Raw genomic sequence first — 19,513 nt, 5'->3', positions numbered from 1 at the left:
TCAAAACCACTATGAGGTACCATTTCACACCAGTAAGAATGGCTGCGATCCAAAAGTCTACAAAAAATAAATGCTGGAGAGGGTGTGGAGAAAAGGGAACCCTCTTACACTGTTGGTGGGAATGCAAACTAGTACAGCCACTATGGAGAACAGTGTGGAGATTCCTTAAAAAACTGGAAATAGAACTGCCTTATGATCCAGCAATCCCACTGCTGGGCACACACACTGAGGAAACCAGAAGGGAAAGAGACATGTATACCCCAATGTTCATCGCAGCACTGTTTATAATAGCCAGGACATGGAAGCAACCTAGATGTCCATCAGCAGATGAATGGATAAGAAAGCTATGGTACATATACACAATGGAGTATTACTCAGCCATTAAAAAGAAAACATTTGAATCAGTTCTAATGAGGTGGATGAAACTGGAGCCCATTATACAGAGTGAAGTAAGCCAGAAGGAAAAACACCAATACAGTATAATAATGCATATATATGGAATTTAGAAAGATGGTAACAATAACCCTGTGTACGAGACAGCAAAAGAGACACTGATGTATAGAACAGTCTTATGGACTCTATGGGAGAGGGAGAGGGTGGGAAGATTTGGGAGAATGGCATTGAAACATGTAAAATATCATGTATGAAACGAGATGCCAGTCCAGGTTCGATGCACGATACTGGATGCTTGGGGCTAGTGCACTGGGACGACCCAGAGGGATGGTATGGAGAGGGAGGAGGGAGGAGGGTTCAGGATGGGGAACACATGTATACCTGTGGCGGATTCATTTTGATATTTAGCAAAACTAATACAATTATGTAAAGTTTAAAAATAAAATAAAATTTAAAAAAAAAAAAAGAACTGACTCATTGGAAAAGACCCTGATGCTGGGAAAGATTGCAAGCTGGGGGAGAAGGGGACGACAGAGGATGAGATGGTTGGATGGCATCACCGACTCAATGGACATGAGTTTGAGTAAGCTCATGGTAAGTAAGTTGGTGTTGGACAGGGAAGCCTGGAGTGCTGCAGTCCATGGGGTCGCAAAGAGTCAGACACAACTGAGCGACTGAACTGGTATATTAGCCTGTATATCCTTTTCACTTATAAAGCACTGTAAAATTTCATTAACATGGACAGACTGTGGAAAGGAAATTTTGAATTTGGAAAGTTAAAGGGTAGAATTATTTCAAGGAATCCTGGTTTTATTCCTGGTGTCTAGCCTAGAACTGTGACCTAGCTAGGGGAAGAGACCCTGAAGCAACTACTGTTTAGATATAGTTCCTTCCAGAAAGATGGATCTCATTCTCATCCTGGTGTTACTGTGAATGATTTTCAGATAACCAGCCCAAAACTTCCCTGAAAGACCAAGGACACTTAGGGAATAGTGGTCAAAATGAGATTCTGAGGCAAAGAAGCCACCTAAATGGATAAGTCTTAGGGGAGCCAGATGAGATGACAACATCAAATACTAGTTCTCAGGATGTGGACAATAAGGGAAGGAGGCAGAAGAGGACCTCAAAGCAATGTGTGACAGCAACAGGGCCAAGAATTTACTCTGTGATTTAGTCTAGGACCCCACTTGTAGACAGACCACTGAACACCCCCAAACCCAACACTGATTCTGCTGTTCAGCCTACAGTGGTCCCCATCTAATTCACTGTTTTGAAAGAGGCTGAAAGGGTGAGAAAAAGCAGGACAAAGGAAAAAGCAGGTGTGAATCCATGTTCTCTGTTTCATGACGCTGGCGTGCAAGTGCACACGTGTGCTCAGGCATGTCCGACTCTTTGCGGTCCCATGGACTGTAGCCCGCCAGGTGCCTCTGTCCATGGAATTTTCCAGGCAAGAATACTGGAATGGGTTGCCATTTCCTACTCTGGGGGATCTTCCCAACCCAGGGATTGAACCTGCATCTCTCTGTCTCCTGCACTGGCAGGCAGATTCCTACCACTTCCCACTTACCTGGGAATCCCCATGACCCTGTATGTTTTATCAATTCAGTGTTAAGACTGCTTCAAGAGAATATATATTATCTGAGAATACAGGTCAACTACAAAATATAGTCCATTTTGCATGATGCTAAAGTTACAACTCCAGGTTAATACTAACTGTTGTAATGGTACTACATTACATGATAAATTCTTCATAGTTACCAAAGCCACTAAAACAGCTAATCTTAAATTTTCATCTCCATTCCCTCCTCAAATTTTCATTACTTTCCTTGAAATAGGGGAAAATGTTACCAATTGCTGACCTATGCACATACATACCTCCCACATCAAGTGTATCAGTATTCCATTGTTCCCAAAATCAATTACTAGGAAATAACCATTATAGAGGGCTTCCCTGATGGCTCAGCAGGTAATGAATCCATCTACAATGTAGGAGACACGGGTTCGATTCCTGGGTCAGGAAGATATTCCCTGGAGAAGGAAATGGCAACCCACTCCAGTATCCCTGCCTGGAAAATCCCATAGAGAGAGGAGCCTGGCAAGCTACAGCCCACAGGGCTGCAGAGAGTAAGACACGACTGAGTGACTAAGCACAAGTCCAACCATTATAGACAAGTTTTAAACTATCTTAAAAAGTTACTCTAAAATGTAATGCTTATTAGATGTTTCAAAAGTATAATCTATATGCATCATAACCCCTAATTACTGTTTCCAAAAAAAGTATATGCATTAAAGGATAAAATATGCAATGAATTGCTCTAAGATATGAAATTGCGAATAACATTTACTTCCTTCATTTTATTGTATAACTTGAAGCTTTTATGAGTATAATTATTTTCAATCAGAAAAAAACCTATGTTAAAAAGCCATATGGAATTTATAAGTGCCCAAATCATGAGTTAAATAATGATTTCAGTAAAGATATCTTTCTTTCATCCAAAGAAAACTATTTTAAATATATGAACGTTCAAAATTTTCAAATACTTGGTGATTGAATCAACCCTGGAAAAGAATTGGTAAATCTGCACTAATCCTAATTATCTTCCAAGTTCTCTATAATTTCACTGTTCATGAAAATTTTAAATAGTGATCCCATTCAAGTCTAGGACCAGTATTACAAGCTCATCTCTCACTAGGTCACTACACTTAATATAACATGAATAAAGTCACCCAGTGAAGTGAAAGTCACTCAGTCGTGTGACTCTCTTCGATCCCATGGACTGTAGCCTGCCAGGCTCCTCTGTCCATGGAATGCTCCAGGCCAGAAAACTGGAGTGGTGTGGGATCAAACCCAGGTCTCCTGCTTGCAGGCAGATTCTTTACCATCCGAGCAACCAGGGAAGCCCAAGTTTATACTATTTATGCTGTTGCTGTTGTTTAGTTGCTAAGTCATATCCAACTCTTTGTGACCCCATGAACTATAGCACACCAGTTCACCCTGTCCATGGGATTTCCCAGGCAAGAATACAGGAGTGGGTTGCCATTTCCTTCTCCAGGGGATCTTCCCAACCCAGGAACCGAACCTGTGTCTCCTGCATTGGCAGGCAGATTCTTTACCACTCAGCCACTAGGGAAGCCCTTATACTTGTTATTTTCTTTGGAGGTTTAGCCTGATTTGTGAGTGCATATGAAAAAGCTTCCCATTTCTTGACTATCAATACTTTTTACTCACATGTTTAATTGTGGATACATGGCTCGTTCTTATAACTTCCTTTACAAAATTAAAACTGGCTTTAGATATGCTTCTACATTTCCTTAAAGGCTCTGCTATCACACATAAAAGGGATAAAATCCTCACATTCCCTCTTCTCTTTTTATTCAACTAAAAAGATAACACGTGTAGGGCCCCATCAGCCCTCTATATGTCAGGTCAACCATTAACAAACCAACCACGACTTTTTTCATTCACTTTTACATATTAGCAAGAATGTACATAGTAAGAATGCATATGAACACTATCCTAAAAATGGACTATAATGACTTTCCCAGGGGGAACTGAAATCCATTGAGAACCATCACTCACCTTCAGCAAAAGTCAGAATATCTCCAGCACCTATAAAATCTAAACCTTCAGTAGCTGTTCCACCAACGACACGCCATTCGACTGTCACCTGACCTAAGCTGCCCCCTGTCCTGTGGATCACCATCTCCACTGTGCTTTGAGGCTGCTCCTGAACTTCGACATATAAGCCATCTTCGGAGGTGTTGGGACTAATACTGTAGATCACAAACACTCCAAAGGCATCACCATTTAATGCTATGACAACTGTAGAAGTGTTTGGCTGTCCTATGGTTGGCTGGTTTTTAAAACTGGCTGTGATGTTCATGAGATGAACTTCGAGGAGAGAAATCAGGAAACTCTCATCCATCTCTGGGAAATCATCAGGAAGAATAGAAACGGTGAGATTTGCGAATTCATCGCCTTCCAGCATGATGGCCCACTGCCCCGTCACAGGCTCATAGTCACTGCCGGCCACAGCCTGACCGCTAAAAAGAGATGCTACTCTGGTCACGTTTTTCTTGTAGGTCCAGAAGTCGGAGTTGTTAGCGGTTGGGCTGGTCCATGAAGTCATCCAAAAACACTGGGGGCCTTCAGAAGCACTGAGAAAGGAAAAGGCTGAGCACGCGTGTTCTTTGAGGCACAAAGTGGCACAAGTGTCCTGAGGCTCCCCCATCGCAGAGACATTCACCCAAGTTCTCCAGAGTGGGTCAGGCAGCCCTTGAATTGGCGATTCATAGTAGGACAGTAAGTCTTGACCCTCCTCAACTGCAAGAGCCACTACATCAATATCAGAAGTGCCGTAGAACAACAGCAGCCGACCAAAGTGCCCTCCGCTAAAACGTGGAGTGACAAGAGACAGGTTAGGCATTCAAAGCAATCTGTGCATTACACGCAGAGGCGAGAACGCTGACTGTGGCTTCCACTTTTTTTAAGTGGATAAGGTACTAGCACAGACACAACCATGCTTCTTAATTAGCTTTCTATGTCTCACTGAGTTTTCTCATGTAAGGAAACCTGGTTCATTTTCATTCAGGTAATATTTATTTTTAACCCAGCTATGAAAATATCTTGCAAGATATGCAAATCGTATCCATTCCAGAACTTTCGAGAAGAGTTAGAAAATGAATCTTCACTACTAACTTTCACTGAAACTAACAATGAATGATACCGACATGGGTACGTTTCCAAGAAATGTAAATGTTAATTACTTGCCACAAGGTTGCAAGACCACCTATTTTTCTATTTCTGAAGGAGCTCAGTGAACGGTATGCTGCTGCTAAGTCACTTCAGTCGTGTCCGACTCTGTGCGACCCCACAGACGGCAGCCCACCAGGCTCCCCCGTCCCTGGGATTCTCCAGGCAAGAACACTGGAGTGGGTTGCCATTTCCTTCTCCAATGCAAGAAAGTGAAAAGTGAAAGTGAAGTCGCTCAGTAGTGTCTGATTCTTAGCGACCCCATGGACTGCAGCCTTCCAGGCTCCTCCATCCATGGGATTTTCCAGGCAAGAGTACTGGAGTGGGGTGCCATTGCCTTCTCCAAGTGAATGGTATGCTGCCTCACAAAAGAAAGGGAGGAGAAGATAAGAACCTGAAAATCAACTACTTCATATGGCATCTGATCCTCAATTTAGAAACCAGTTGTTTTAAGTTCTAATTCAAACAAATCACCAATTAAAGCAATAAATGTCTGCAGTTAGAAAGCCAAATGATGTATAACCCATTTCACTAATAAAAGGTATGGGAAAATAATGAGTACTTCATAGTGATATGCATAATTTAATTAACAGATTATAATAACCTGTAAAATATTTTACGTTATGTAAAAACTACCATAATTAAATTATTGGATTGTGCAAGAGATCCTTTTCCACCACCCCACAAGTCCCAAGCAGCCATCCCATATACCTTCTCCTGACAGTTATGTTAGCACAGGAACTTCTCTCCAGGGGCTCTTGAACACGAGAAACCGACTGAACAAAGGCTACTGTACCATAAGGATTATCATTGGCAGGAATAATAATATTTGCCACTCGATCTAACCCAATAGTACCTCCACCAGAGGCATCAGTTAGTTGCACTTGGATAACCTAAAAATACAGTGAAAACTTTCTTAACAGAATCCCGGTTCTGAAATTAGAATAAACATGATGCAAGAAAAAAAAAATCAAAGATATCCATACAAGAACACAATATAGTGTAACACGAATGAACATAAAGAAACTCCTCCACTACATTTACAAACCCAACATGTAACAGAACAATCCTTCACCAACTTTAACACTAGAGCATGACTGCATGTAAGAAATACAGGCTGTTTAAGTTCCTTAATATTCTGTTACACAATCGTGTGAATCAATTTTAAGATGCCTCTTTATGTTTACCACTTCAATAACATACTTGTAATCCCTACACACTTTTTTACGAAGGGAGAATATTGCATATGTGTTTTATGAATAGTTCATTTATTATGCTTTATTTCCCACATTCTCATAAGGGGAAATTCTCTGATAAAATTTGAAACAAAAATACATCATGATGTCACCTAAATTTAGAGGAAAGGAAAGAGAAATGTTTTATATGTATTAACTAATAACTAATATTTAAGAAGTGAGTAATGACACAATTAGCACTCAACTGAAATTTTATGGCCTTCCCTTCTACAAAAATTTGACACTATTAAAGAATAAATGCTGTTAAATCTAATTTTATGAGCTCCAGGTTTTAATAATACTTGAATTTCATAAAATAAAATTATCTTCAGCCAATATGTCAGTGATGAATCAACTTCCCCACTGAGACGCTATCTTTATTTGCCACTGCACTTCTTTATCATGAAAAATAAATATCAGGCAAGTAAATCTCACATGGAATTTGTCACAGAGTAAATCCTAAAGAATAAATGAATGAGAAGAAAAATCAAAATCCACATATAATTAAGATTGATTGGCTCACACTCAAGCCAAGAGAGATTATGAATACAAACAAATTTTTATGTGAAACTATATAGCAAACTTTCTGCCAGATTATATATTTTTAATCACTTAACCAAAATGTAGAAAAATATAATTGTACAAAAAAAAATCTTATACTAGTAAACTAGTATGTGAAGAAGTATGAGACCTATTTCTAAAATATTCTTGTTTTTGTTTTCTATAAGGATCACTTTCCAAAGTGATCACTACCAAACTGTGAACATTCTCACAGAAATAATTTATCGGACACCTCTATAAATGTCACAACAACAGGCATCTGTTCTAATTACTATAAGACAAGATACGGTTTACAGTGTCATTCTAGACTAGCCATTCCTCTCACCTCTTCAATCTCCGGAACGTCGTCAGCCAGGACCTCTAACAACAAGGTTTGAATGGTTTCCCCAGGGGCAAAGGTCACATTACCTGAGACAACTCGCAGGTCGCCAGTAGCAAGCTGTCCATTAATAGTGGCAACCCACTGAACAGTAACATTGCCGAGTGTCCCAGAATTTCGAATTATTGGCAGGTTTACCTTCACTGAGTTAAACTCAGGTTCCTCTACAATAAGTTTAGTAATCTGAAAACCTAAAGGGCAAAGCAGAGATAATTTCAAATACAAAGTAAAACTAAGTCAACATAGAGCAAACCAACTGCCACCCTACAGCCAATAATTCCCCCCCACCCCTGAGCAATCTAAGAGGCTAAACTCCACAAAATCAGAGAAACATGCTATGATACAAATTGCTCAGTCCTGCCTGACAAATTTTCCAAATTATTTTTCATTACGATAGAACCAGAAATCATAAACTCAGATGCCCACAGAGGTCAGACATGTATCAGTCATGAGTGAAGTGGGTCCTATGACTTCTGGGGTGAATGGCATGGTACAAGCCTGGTGGCTGGTATTTTGCTTTGAAGACTGATGCTATGCAAAAAGGGGGGCTTGATGTCACCATACTTTTTTTTACTATAAAGAAAGCTCAGAAATTCAGATTTTTGTACAAATTTCTGTAAATCAGTTCTTTTAACAATTGGTCTAAGATTCACAAAATACATCCAGGAGCCAGATCTGACCTAAAAGCCTAAAAGTGTATGATCTCTAGGTTTATGCTAAGAGGTTGATTTCTAACCACAGGTGGTGAACATACATAGATGTCCTTATATATCAGTAATAGCAGGTTTAAAGGAAACAAGATTAAATCAGTTTTGAGGCTCTAAAAATAAATGTATGAATCTATACAAATAAGTAAGAGACTTGGACTAGTCTCATTACCGAATAATCCATAGGGATCATCAGAGGCCTCAATAATAATGATCGCCTCTGTTAACGCCCCGAGCTTCGCCCCTCCTGTTGTTTCATTCAGCAGCTGCACAAGAAAAGATTCTTCCAGCTCAGGGTAGATGTCATTAATGATATATATTGGCACAGCTTTACTGGTTTCCCCTTCTAGTAAGACCACGTCCGATGAAGCTATACTATAATCTTCACCTACAAAGACAAAAAGAAAAATGCTAAAACTTCTTCTAGGACATGATAATAAACTCCCCATATACTAGGGAAATACTATGGCGTATCACAATTTATGGGCATACTTCGCAAGACGTTTCTGAGGACAGGGATTGCGTTTATTTTAAACAGAAGATTTCATCTCTCTTGCAAGAATAAAATGGGTTTGATACAACACAATAAGGAAAAACCATCCTGGCTATTCAAGCTCATGCCTTCATTTTTAGAAATACATATCCATAGTGTTCTACATGCCATATACACATATGGATGCCACAAATACACACAGACATATAGATATGGACAGGCACATGAACGTAAAGAATCATTCACTACCACGAGATGGCCCCTTATTTACAAAAATAAACAAATATGTAGGGTACATTCAAAACGAACAAAACAAGAATTCTCATCTCACTGGGGAAACCAATTACACTGCTGCCCAGAGACGGGTATGTCAATATCATCAATCTTACAGCTGGAAAACAAAAATGTTTCTACAGAGTTGGATTAAAAGCTGCTAATGTATACCCCTCTATGGCACCCCACTCCAGTGTTCTTGCCTGGAGAATCCCAGTGATGGGGGAGCCTGGTGGGCTGCCACCTATGGGGTCGCACAGAGTCGAACACGACTGAAGCGACTTAGCAGCATTCATGTATGACCTAAATCAAATTCCTTACGATTATACCATGGAAGTGACAAATAGATTCTAAGGGATTAGATCTGATAGACAGAGTGCCTGAAGAACTACGGACAGAGGTTCAACATATTATACAGGAGATGATGGCCAAACCCCAGAGAAAAAGAAATGCAAGAAGCCAAAGTGGTTGTCTGAGGAGGCTTTTCAAACAGCTGAGAAAAGAAAAGAAGTGAAAGGCAAGGGAGAAAGGAAAAGATACACCCAACTGAATGTAGAGTTCCAGAGAATAGCAAGGAGAGATAGGAAGATCATCTTAAAAAAAAAAAACAGTGCAAAGAAGTAGAGGAAAACAATAAAATGGGAAAGACTAGAGATCTCTTCAAGAAAACTGGAGAGGAGGGAGGAGGGTTCAGGATGGGGAACACATGTATACCTGTGGCGGATTCATTTTGATAGATGGCAAAACCAATACAATATTGTAAAGTTAAAAAATAAAATAAAAAGAAATTAGATAAATAAAATAAAGCATTCATGAACTCTTAAAAAAAAAAAAAAGAAAAAACTGGAGATATCAAGGGAACATTTCATGCAAGGGTGGACACAATAAAGGACTGAAACAGTAAGGACCTAACAGAACCAAATGAGATTAGGAAGAGGTGGCAATAATACAAAAAAGAACTATAGAAGAAAGGTCTTAATGACCTGGATAAGCAGGATGGTGTGGTCAATCACCTACAGCTGGATATCCTGGAGTGTAAAGTCAAGAGGGCCTTAGTAAGAATCACTATGAACAAAGCTAGTGGATGTGACAGAACTCCAGCTGAGCTATTTCAAATCCTAAAAGATGATGCTGTGAAAGTGCTATACTGAATATGGAAGCAAATTTAGAAAACAGCAGTGGTCACAGGAATGGAAAAGATCTAGTTTTCATTCCAAATCAAAAAAGAGCAAAGCAAAAGAATGTTCAGACTACCATACAATTGCCCTCATTTCACATGCTAGCAAGGTAACGCTCAAAATCCTTCAAACCAGGCTTTAGCAGTTCATGAACCAAGAATTTCCAGATGTAAAAGCTAAGTTCAAACAGGCAGAGGAAATAAGAGATCAAATTGCCAACATCCGTTGGATCACAGAAAAAGCAAGGGAAGTCCAGAAAAACATCTACTTCAGCTTCATTGACTGTGCTAAAGCCATTGACTGTGTGGATCACAACAAACTGTGGAAAATTCTTTAAGAGATGGGAATACCAGACCACCTTACCTGCTTCCTGAGAAATCTGTATGTGGGTCAAGAAGCAACAGTTAGAACAGAACAGGAACAATGGACTGGTTCAAAATTGGGAAAGGAGTATGACAAGGCTGCATGTTGTCATACTTCTTATTTAAATTCTAAGCAGAGTGCCATTAATTCATGCAAAATGCCAGGCTGGATGAATCACAAACTGGAATCAAGACTGCCAGGAGAAATATCAATAACCTCAGAAATGCAGATGATACCACTTTAATGGCAGAAAGTGAAGAGGAACTAAAGAGTCTCTTGATGAGGGTGAAAGAAGACAATGAAAAAGCTGGCTTAAAATTCAACACTCAAAAAACTAACATCATGGTATCCAGTCCTATCACTTCATGGCAAATAGATGGGCAAACAATGGAAACAGTGACAGACTTTATTTTCTTGGGCTCCAAAATCACTGCAGATAGTGACTGCAGCCATGAAATTAAAAGACACTTGCTCCTTAGAAGAAAAGGTATGACAACCCTAGACAGCATATTAAAAACTAGAGACATCACTTTGCCAACCGAAGTCCATAAAGTCAAAGCTATGGTTTTTCCAGTAGTCATGTATAGATGTGAGATTTGGACCATAAAGAAGGATGAGCACCAAAGAATTGATGCTTTTGAACTGTGGTGTTGGAGAAGACTTTTGAGAGTTCCTAGGACAGCAAGGTGATCAAACCAGTCAATCCTAAAGGAAATCAGTCCTGAACATTCACTGAATGGACGACGCTGAAGCTGAAGCTCCAATATTTTGGCCACCTGATGTGAAGAGTTGACTCACTAAAAAGGACCCTGATGCTGGAGAAGATTAAGGGCAAGAGGAGAAGGCGATGACAGAGGATGAGATGGTTGGATGGCATCAGTGACTCAATGGATATGAATTTGAGCAAACTCCTGGAGATAATAAAGGACAGGGAACCTGGCATGCTTCAGTCCATGGGGTCACAAAGGGTCAGGCAGGACTTAGCGACTGACCATCAACACCACCAGGAAACAGTGGAGGACAGAGGAGCCTGGCGTGCTACAGTTCATGGGGGTCACAGAGGTCGGACATGACTGAACAACGACGACAAAAGCGTATCACTTGGGGTGGCTTTGTCTCTGGTCAGACAGCAAATGAGGAAAAGAGAGAGGTAGAGATGCAGGTTCAGTCCCTGGGGTCAGGAAGATCCCCTAGAGGAGCATGGCAGCCCACTCCAGTATTCTTGCCTGGAGAATCCCAGGGACAGACGGGAGTCTGGCGGGCTACAGTCCGTCAGGGTCGCAAAGAGTCGGACATGACTGAAGTGACTTAGCACGCATGCGCTTATGGACTTTAGAGGCTAATTTCCCAGAACACGGATCAATCCTCACGATCTGTCAAAGTGTAAAGCCCTCTGTATATAGGCATTCCTCTGGGCTACACTCCCCCCATACACATACACACTCATTCACACACACACTCATACATACACACTCATGTCATTCACACACACAGCAGGGACTAGGTAAGCCTGCTTTATTTTCTTTTCAAGCAAGCATCACATCCAAATGATTTATTTCAAAACATCAATTGGGTTATCCTATCCATTCACACTCATGACCTTTGCTGCTGCTGCTGCTAAGTCGCTCACTCATGTCCGACTCTTCACGACCCCATGGACTGCAGCCTACCAGACTCCTCCGTCCATGGGATTTTCCAGGCAAGAGTACTGGAGTGGAGTACCATTGCCTTCTCCACATGACCTTTGAGTGCACACTAAAAAGGTTCTAACTGAATAGCTCTCAGGCAAAACTCCCTAAGAGGCCATAACTGAACTACGAGAAAGAAGACTGTCTCCTAATGTTTGCATTTGGCAATAAAATCCTTCTGCTTATACATTAAAATAGTTAATGCTAGTAACTGTCTCTACCATGTTCTTCATAAACAAACAATAGAATAAATGAGTTGAGAGACATATCTGTTGGCAATACTGCAATTATACAGCTGCACGTTTTATCCTGCATTCCTCATTATTATTTACACATGAATCCCTTTCAAAAACCTTAAAAGTACTCAGGGAGAAAGCCTAACAATGCTTTCTTTGGTTTACTTTTCATTGGTTTGTGCATATTAACCTTTTAAATCCATATACAATTTGCCAACAGCTTTTACAAATTTTGCAAAATCAGTGTCATAAATACATAAATAAAAAGTCTAGATTTGTGCCTTAAAAAGATGCAAGGGTATTACTGCTTTCTGGTTGATTTTTCTCACTACATCTTTGACTGGTTTTGTTAATCAAGGATACAACTTCCCTCAAAACAATTCACTGCTCCTTAGATGTCTTTTCTCACCAGCTACTGCAGTTATTGGCACGGCTTTAAACTTCACAGAAACATCTGCAAATGTTCCTCCTGTTCTTGTCACATTGATAATGGGTCCAACATGATTTTCTGCTACTCGAACAACTGGTGCTGAGAGCTGAAGAGTTCCGAAGGCATCATCATTGGCAATGATAATTAATTCAGCAATAGCTTCTACCTTAGGCCCCAGGCGTGGAGAGTTTGGAACTGAAAGACAGAAGAAAAACTAATATATCAAAATTCTAACAACTCGTCAAAAGTCATCAAGAGGCCTCAGCCAATTTATAGAATGGACAAACAAGAGAGTCCTACTGTATAACAGAGAGAACTATGATTAACATCCTGTGATAAACCATAATGGAAAAGAATATGAAAAAGGATGTATGTGTGGGGTGTGTGTGTGTATCATTTTGCTATACAGCAGTAATGCACAGAACACTGCAAATCCACTAAACTTCAATAAAAAAGTTTTTAAAGAAGCCGCAGCAAGATCCATGAACCAAATGGGTTATCATTTTGTGTTTTCTACTACTTATAGCAAAGATATTTATCGATTACTATGTACCAGCATGAATTTTAGATGTTGGGAATACAAAAATTAAGTTCCTACCTCTCTGTAACTTCTAGGGTGATTTTTATTATAGCAAAGGAATAATTACCCCACAAGGATTATTTTAATAGGTATTAGAAATTTCTCAAAAGAAAACATGATTAGAAGATAATTAATCATCACTTCACATAATATTATAACAGGTAATGATGAAACTTACAGAATTATGCTCTTCCAATTAGTTACCAGCATGCTATAAATTTTTTTAAAGCCACTACAGTTACAAAATTGAGCAGGAAAGTCATTTAGTTCCTTGTCCTCGAAGAGGAGCTGAATATCATCACACTCCAATTCAATTACTGCCTCTCTCCGTGCTTAACTGTCCTTCCCCACAAACCTATTCCCCCTGCACCATCTCAATTAACAGTCATGCCAAAGCTGGTATAGAAAGAGTGTCCTTACCTACGCTTTTACTTTCATACTTCTAAGCCTATCTTTAAGACTCTCGTCTTACTTGCCACTGATTTTAGGGAGCACAAAACTTATTTTGAAGGCATTTAAGACCCTCCACAAACTCTCCCTGACTTACCTTCTAGATTCAATTCTGACTTAGCACCCTCGCCAAAACAATTTTTATGAACTTCGACACAAATGAAGCATCAGCAAGCTCATATTACAAGTAAACAATTTTGAGTTCATATTTAGAACATTTCCAACTATGGTGGTATTTGAAAGCATGTGACAATGAATAAAATTGGGTATTTTCAGACAACGTAATCTAAAATAAGTAATGACACCATTTAATTTCAATGATAAACAGCTCCAGATCACACTAAATTATATAGTTAAAATCACAAACTGTAAATCTATATAATTAAATTCAACTACATTGGGTGGAGAAGGAAATGGCAACCCACTCCAGTGTTCTTGCCTGGAGAATCCCATGGACGGAGAAGCCTGGTAGGCTGCAGTCCATGGGGTCGCACAGAGTCGGACACGACTGAAGCGACCTGGCAGCAGCACATTGGGGGAAAATAGCAGTAACCCAGGGTTGCAGCAGCAGATGACATTTTACGTGTGTGCACTCCTTGACAGGCACTGTTCCAAGCACTTTCCTTGCATCCAGTAATTTAATTCCCATACCATCTCTGTGTGGTGGGTAACACTGTCCATGTCTCACAGATAAGGAATCAGAGGTGCAAAGCGGATGAGGTAGTCAGCTAAGGCATTAGACTAGAACCTGCTGGACACATTTTAGAGACATCATGTAAGGGTCTGTCCAAGCTCCAGCTCCCTATCTGCAATTCCTCAGCAAACCAGGTAGATACCCTTCCTGCACTGACTGTTCGTCCTGCCCTCTGCCAGTCGTCACCACTCCTCTCACACTGTCTCCTGAAAGTGCGTGATTCTACCTATTAAAATTGAGACCATATCACATAGGTTTGCACTGAATTATTCTTTTTCTTCATTTTAAATGACATTTACTGTTTCCTTTCTAATGCACTTAATTGTTCTTTAACTGTTTCACTTCATAGCTTATGCTGAGTCTGAATTTCCCCAAGTATGCTGCACGGTTCCAGGAACATATCCAGCATAAACAAAGACACGTTGACTGTTTCTCCCAACCCATAGCACAGTGATATCCTGCATATACCACTTAATTAATAATTGTTCACATTTATTTAATGCTTACCATATGCCAGACCCTATATTCATTTTCACATGTATTATCACATTTAATCTCCATAATAAGTCTGTACTATACATAAGGAAACTTGGGCTTTAAAAGTTTATGGGCAACAATTTATTATGATACACTTGGACCTAAGTTATCTGACACCAGCATCCACAGCTCCTAGCTAGCCACTGCTACATGCGATCCTTCTTCCCGGTTTTACTTCTAGCTCACTTAATAAACTCCAGTTCCTTGAAAAGTGGGCTATACCATATAATTCTTGTAGTCAGTGGCTCAGTCGTGTCCAACTCTCTGTGACCCCAGAGACTGTAGCCCACCAGGATCCTCTGTCCATGGAATTTTTCAGGCAAGAATACTGGAGTGGGTTGCCATTTCCTCCTCCAGGGGATCTTCCTGACCCAGGGATTCACCTGGCATCTCCTAGGTCTCCTGCATTGGCAGGTGGATTCTTTACCACTGCACCACCTAGAAAGCCCTTTTATAATTCTTACTAAGACTACTTACTGGGTTTTATTTCAATGTATTGCTATGGTAACTGATGCTAAATCACGCAAAGAAAACAAGGGATAGGTTACTGTGAAAGAATTTTAACTCTGACTGTAATCTAAAAATTTAATGATAGCAGTTATCCTTAAAAAGTAAATTTCCTTTTACAGTCCTGGACTACAATTACAATGTGGGCAAGAACGGTGCCCACTACACAACGTATCAGTAAGGTGACAAAATATACTTGTAAGAAACCTTAATCTCAGGATGGGGAACACATGTATACCTGTGGCGGATTCATTTTGGTATTTGGCAAAACTAATACAATTTTGTAAAGTTTAAAAATAAAAAAAAAAAAGAAACCTTAATCTATATGGTAGAACACAGTCAACATGCAGATCTTAACTCTTTCGACTATTTAATTCCAATTTTCTTAAGATAGTTTTATTATATTTTAAAAGATGTCTACTTAATATCATATTTACTAATGTTATCCTAAAACTGACATTACATTGATATTAAATTAAAATCACCAATCTTCCTTCCTTTTCTTACTGCCTTATTCCAGGAAATCTAGATTATTCTCTTTATATAAAAACCCCTATCTAAAGTCATAGGTCTTCAGAGAGAGATGTGACTAACGAACAAGCTACAGTGAGCCCCCAGCTCAGGTCGGCTCTGTGATAGCAGCCCCCGCTCCCTCCAAAGCTACTGAGCCATGACCCCAGGGGGAGAGGCTGTTCTGTCCAAATAGAAGCTGCAGAACCAGATCCTCTGCCCAACACAGGTCATCACTCACTCCTCATTCCTCATTCTTATCCTCAACCAGGGCCTTCATCTCAACTCTCAGGATGACCCCCAAATTTCCAGGTCTTCTCACTACTACACAGCCCTTTCCCCCTTCCCTCATGCAGTTGCCAGATCCACCATCTCTTTGTATTGCTTCCCACCGATACAAAGAGACTCTGTTGGTTAAGGAACCATCTAGGGTGGATCAAGGTGAAAGAGACTCAGGATCTTGCTACAAGGACTGTCCTTGGAACCCCAGATTGATTTCAGAAGATTTCAGAAGCTACAATATCTAGTACAAATAGTATAAGAGATCAGTCATACCAGATTCCATAAGCATTTCTAAAAATTTCATCTGGGACTGTAACAGTTTTAAAACACGACAGCACATTTTCACATGTCCTACTTCCATTTACCTTATAAACCCTTGTAAGAGGATGCTAGTAAAGTCAGAGCTTACTATTTTTACAGAATTTTTTACTATACCAAATTCTTAATTTGTTTCAGAATTCTTACCTCTAATAATAAAAACAACACACTAATGGCTACTTACTTGGGCGATTCTGCACTTTCTCTGTTAAAGTAGAGTTGAGCAGTTCAACAAACAAAGACTCGGACCTTTCTGGCTCATCATCATCCAAGACTGAAACAGTTATTGTTGCCTCGCTCTGATTGGCTCTAAAAACAGCAAATCCAGAAGCTGGTAAATAGTCTTTCCCTTGAGTTGCTCTGGCTAAATTAGGTGGAAAATGAGGCAGTTTTTCCATATCGTCCAGTGTTGCGTATGTGACTTTAACTTTTCCCAAGAGGCCTTTTAACCTTATTATTGACAACGTGATGTTCTGGGTTGCTTCCTCCACTTTAATAGGTCTATTTTTCTCAGAAAAGATGAAGACCCCATAAGGATCATCGCTAGCCAAAACTATTAGTGTGGCATTAGTATGAATGCCTAGAGAGCCACTGGAGACGCTGAGGATGGTCACAGAGAATGCTTTATCCAGTTCTGGATCTTCATCAGGCAATATTTCCACTGTGATGTTGGCGCTCTTCTGTCCAATCTCAAATGTGACATTGCCAGAGGTGAAGGCCAGATCGCCATCAGGGTCAGAGTCTATGCTCCAGAGCAAAGTCACTCGAGACAGAGCCCCATGACTTCTCATAATCTTTAAAATATTTAATATTAAAATATGTTAAAACAGGCATTAAATCCACCAACTTAGAGGTTTGGATATACAAAACAACAGGGTATTAATTTGTAATTTTATTTTATATAAGCTGTTCTGAAGAATATAAGATTCTTGAAGGCAATGCACTACCCATCTTTGAAGACCCTCAGGGAGTCCCACTTAAAACGACTATTGTATGAAATGACAGATTGAAGGAACATGCTTATATTCTAACTAAAGCACAGCTGTTTCATTTCTGCAACTACAACATATATCAGTAATAAAGCAAATGCAATTAACAGTGTATTATATTGTACATTCATGAAAATGTTTACATTTCCTGCAAAGACAGTATAAACTTTATTGTAAGGAATAGATGACAGATAATTTTTCTGAAAAGTTAGCCATAATAATCATTTTTAAAAACAGATTATATTTAATTTCAATGTACTATGGAAAACAAAAATTCACCAAAAAATATACTCAACCCAAGGGTATATATTTACATTTTTAAGAAGCAAGAAATGCTTTTGTCAGTAGTATGTTAAAAAGAATGAAAAATCTTTTTTAAAAAAATCACTTCAAGTTACTGTAGTGTTAGTCGCTCAGTCTTATCCGACTCTTTGCAATCGCATGGATTGTAGCCCACCAGGCTCCTTTGTCCATGGAATTCCCCAGGCAAGTATACTGGAGTGGGTTGCCATTTCCTTCTCCAGGAGATCTTCCCAACCCAGGGATCAAACCCGGGTCTCCTGCATTGCAGGCAGATTCTGTACTGTCTGAGCCACCAGGAAAGCCAGACTTCAAGTTAAGTCCCAACTAAAAGTAATTTTTATACTTAAAATAAGAATGCTGATTCAGAGACAGGAATTTTTATTAAAAAATTTATTTATAAACTTGATGCTTTCCCTGAATCCTTTTTCTTTTCTTTCTTGAGTAATTAGTTATCCTTTCTAAAGCTGTTTAATTTATTCTACAACAGTTTACTGCAGATCTGCCATAAGAATACAGAACAGATATATTTTGAGTGATCTTTCTTCATCCTTTGAATAAAATCTGAGGACACTGAGCAAGCTTCTGGCTCCTCTAAATTATCTAACAATAGAAGCCTTAATTCCTACTGGATGAATGTAGAGTAGAAACACATACACACAGAGACCACATGGAGATGGTATTATTATTGCTATTCACAAATGTTTTGCATTTTCTTTCCTTTTGGGAAAGATACAAGCCAGGATTACATTTCTCTACCCAATTACTTTCGTGTTGTCATGCGACATGCTTTGACCAAAGAAGTTAAATGGAAATGCTGTGAATGACCTCCAGAAAGAAGCTGAAAAGCCAGTGTGCAGTTTCCCCCAACCCACGTCTCCCTAGTCAGTGGAGACAGAAGTATCTATTGAGTTACAGCCTTTGCAACCCTTAGTCCTAAGTGATTGATGACAGCCAACTTCAGATGGGACATAAAACATGAGTGAAAAACAGATCTTTGTTGTAGTAAGTCAATTAGAATTTGGAGATGTTTGTTGCCACAGCCCATCTGAATTAAGATAGAAAACTATATTTTTATATTAATAGATATTTCTTAAAGAGTCAGGAATCCTCAGAATCACAATGCATGCAAAATGAAATACAAAGACAAAGGACAAATCACTGTTTAATTATCAATTTGAATTGTCTGTGCCACTAGATTGTCCCCTCCACTTACATAGAAAAAATTAACAAAGTATACCTTAATAATACAATAAAACAGTGTTTTTTAAAAAAAACAGAAAAGGTCTAGGACTGGAGGAAAGAATGTACTCACATTGAATATAACAGTGCTGTATCCATCTTCTGGTTCTGTTCCGCTGACAACGAGCGACTCAGGGCTAAATTCAAATACACCATGAGCATGGTCAGAGGCTGCAACTGTCACTAGAATTTGGGAAGCCACTCCTAGACCGGCTGCATGAATAAGTTCCAACAAACAGAAGAAAATGTTAATCAGTAATTTACAAACCAAAGGGAAGAGCAAGGAACAACTTTTTGAAAAGAGTTGTACCATTCACTGAGTATGTTCCAATTTGCTTCCGAAAGAAAGGCAGACACAAATGGCTGCCACAATAGTCGTGCTTTTCTGACCTTCCTCTGTTTGGGCTCTAACGTG

General features: G+C 39.5%; 1 protein-coding gene across 1 annotated transcript in view; it reads right to left on the bottom strand.

The window, feature by feature from the left end:
• The window catches only part of ADGRV1 (adhesion G protein-coupled receptor V1), a 542,489-nt gene that overhangs the window by 420,325 nt on the left and 102,651 nt on the right, over nucleotides 1-19,513 (bottom strand). Inside the window, 7 exon segments of the mRNA XM_070373127.1 lie at nucleotides 3,974-4,785; nucleotides 5,858-6,039; nucleotides 7,268-7,512; nucleotides 8,201-8,416; nucleotides 12,669-12,884; nucleotides 16,752-17,361; nucleotides 19,172-19,311. Coding sequence (XP_070229228.1) covers nucleotides 3,974-4,785; nucleotides 5,858-6,039; nucleotides 7,268-7,512; nucleotides 8,201-8,416; nucleotides 12,669-12,884; nucleotides 16,752-17,361; nucleotides 19,172-19,311 — 2,421 coding nt within the window.

Source organism: Bos mutus, chromosome 7, assembly GCF_027580195.1.
Source record: "Bos mutus isolate GX-2022 chromosome 7, NWIPB_WYAK_1.1, whole genome shotgun sequence".
Classification (NCBI taxonomy): domain Eukaryota; kingdom Metazoa; phylum Chordata; class Mammalia; order Artiodactyla; family Bovidae; genus Bos; species Bos mutus.
This window is presented reverse-complemented; position numbering and strand designations above follow the sequence as displayed.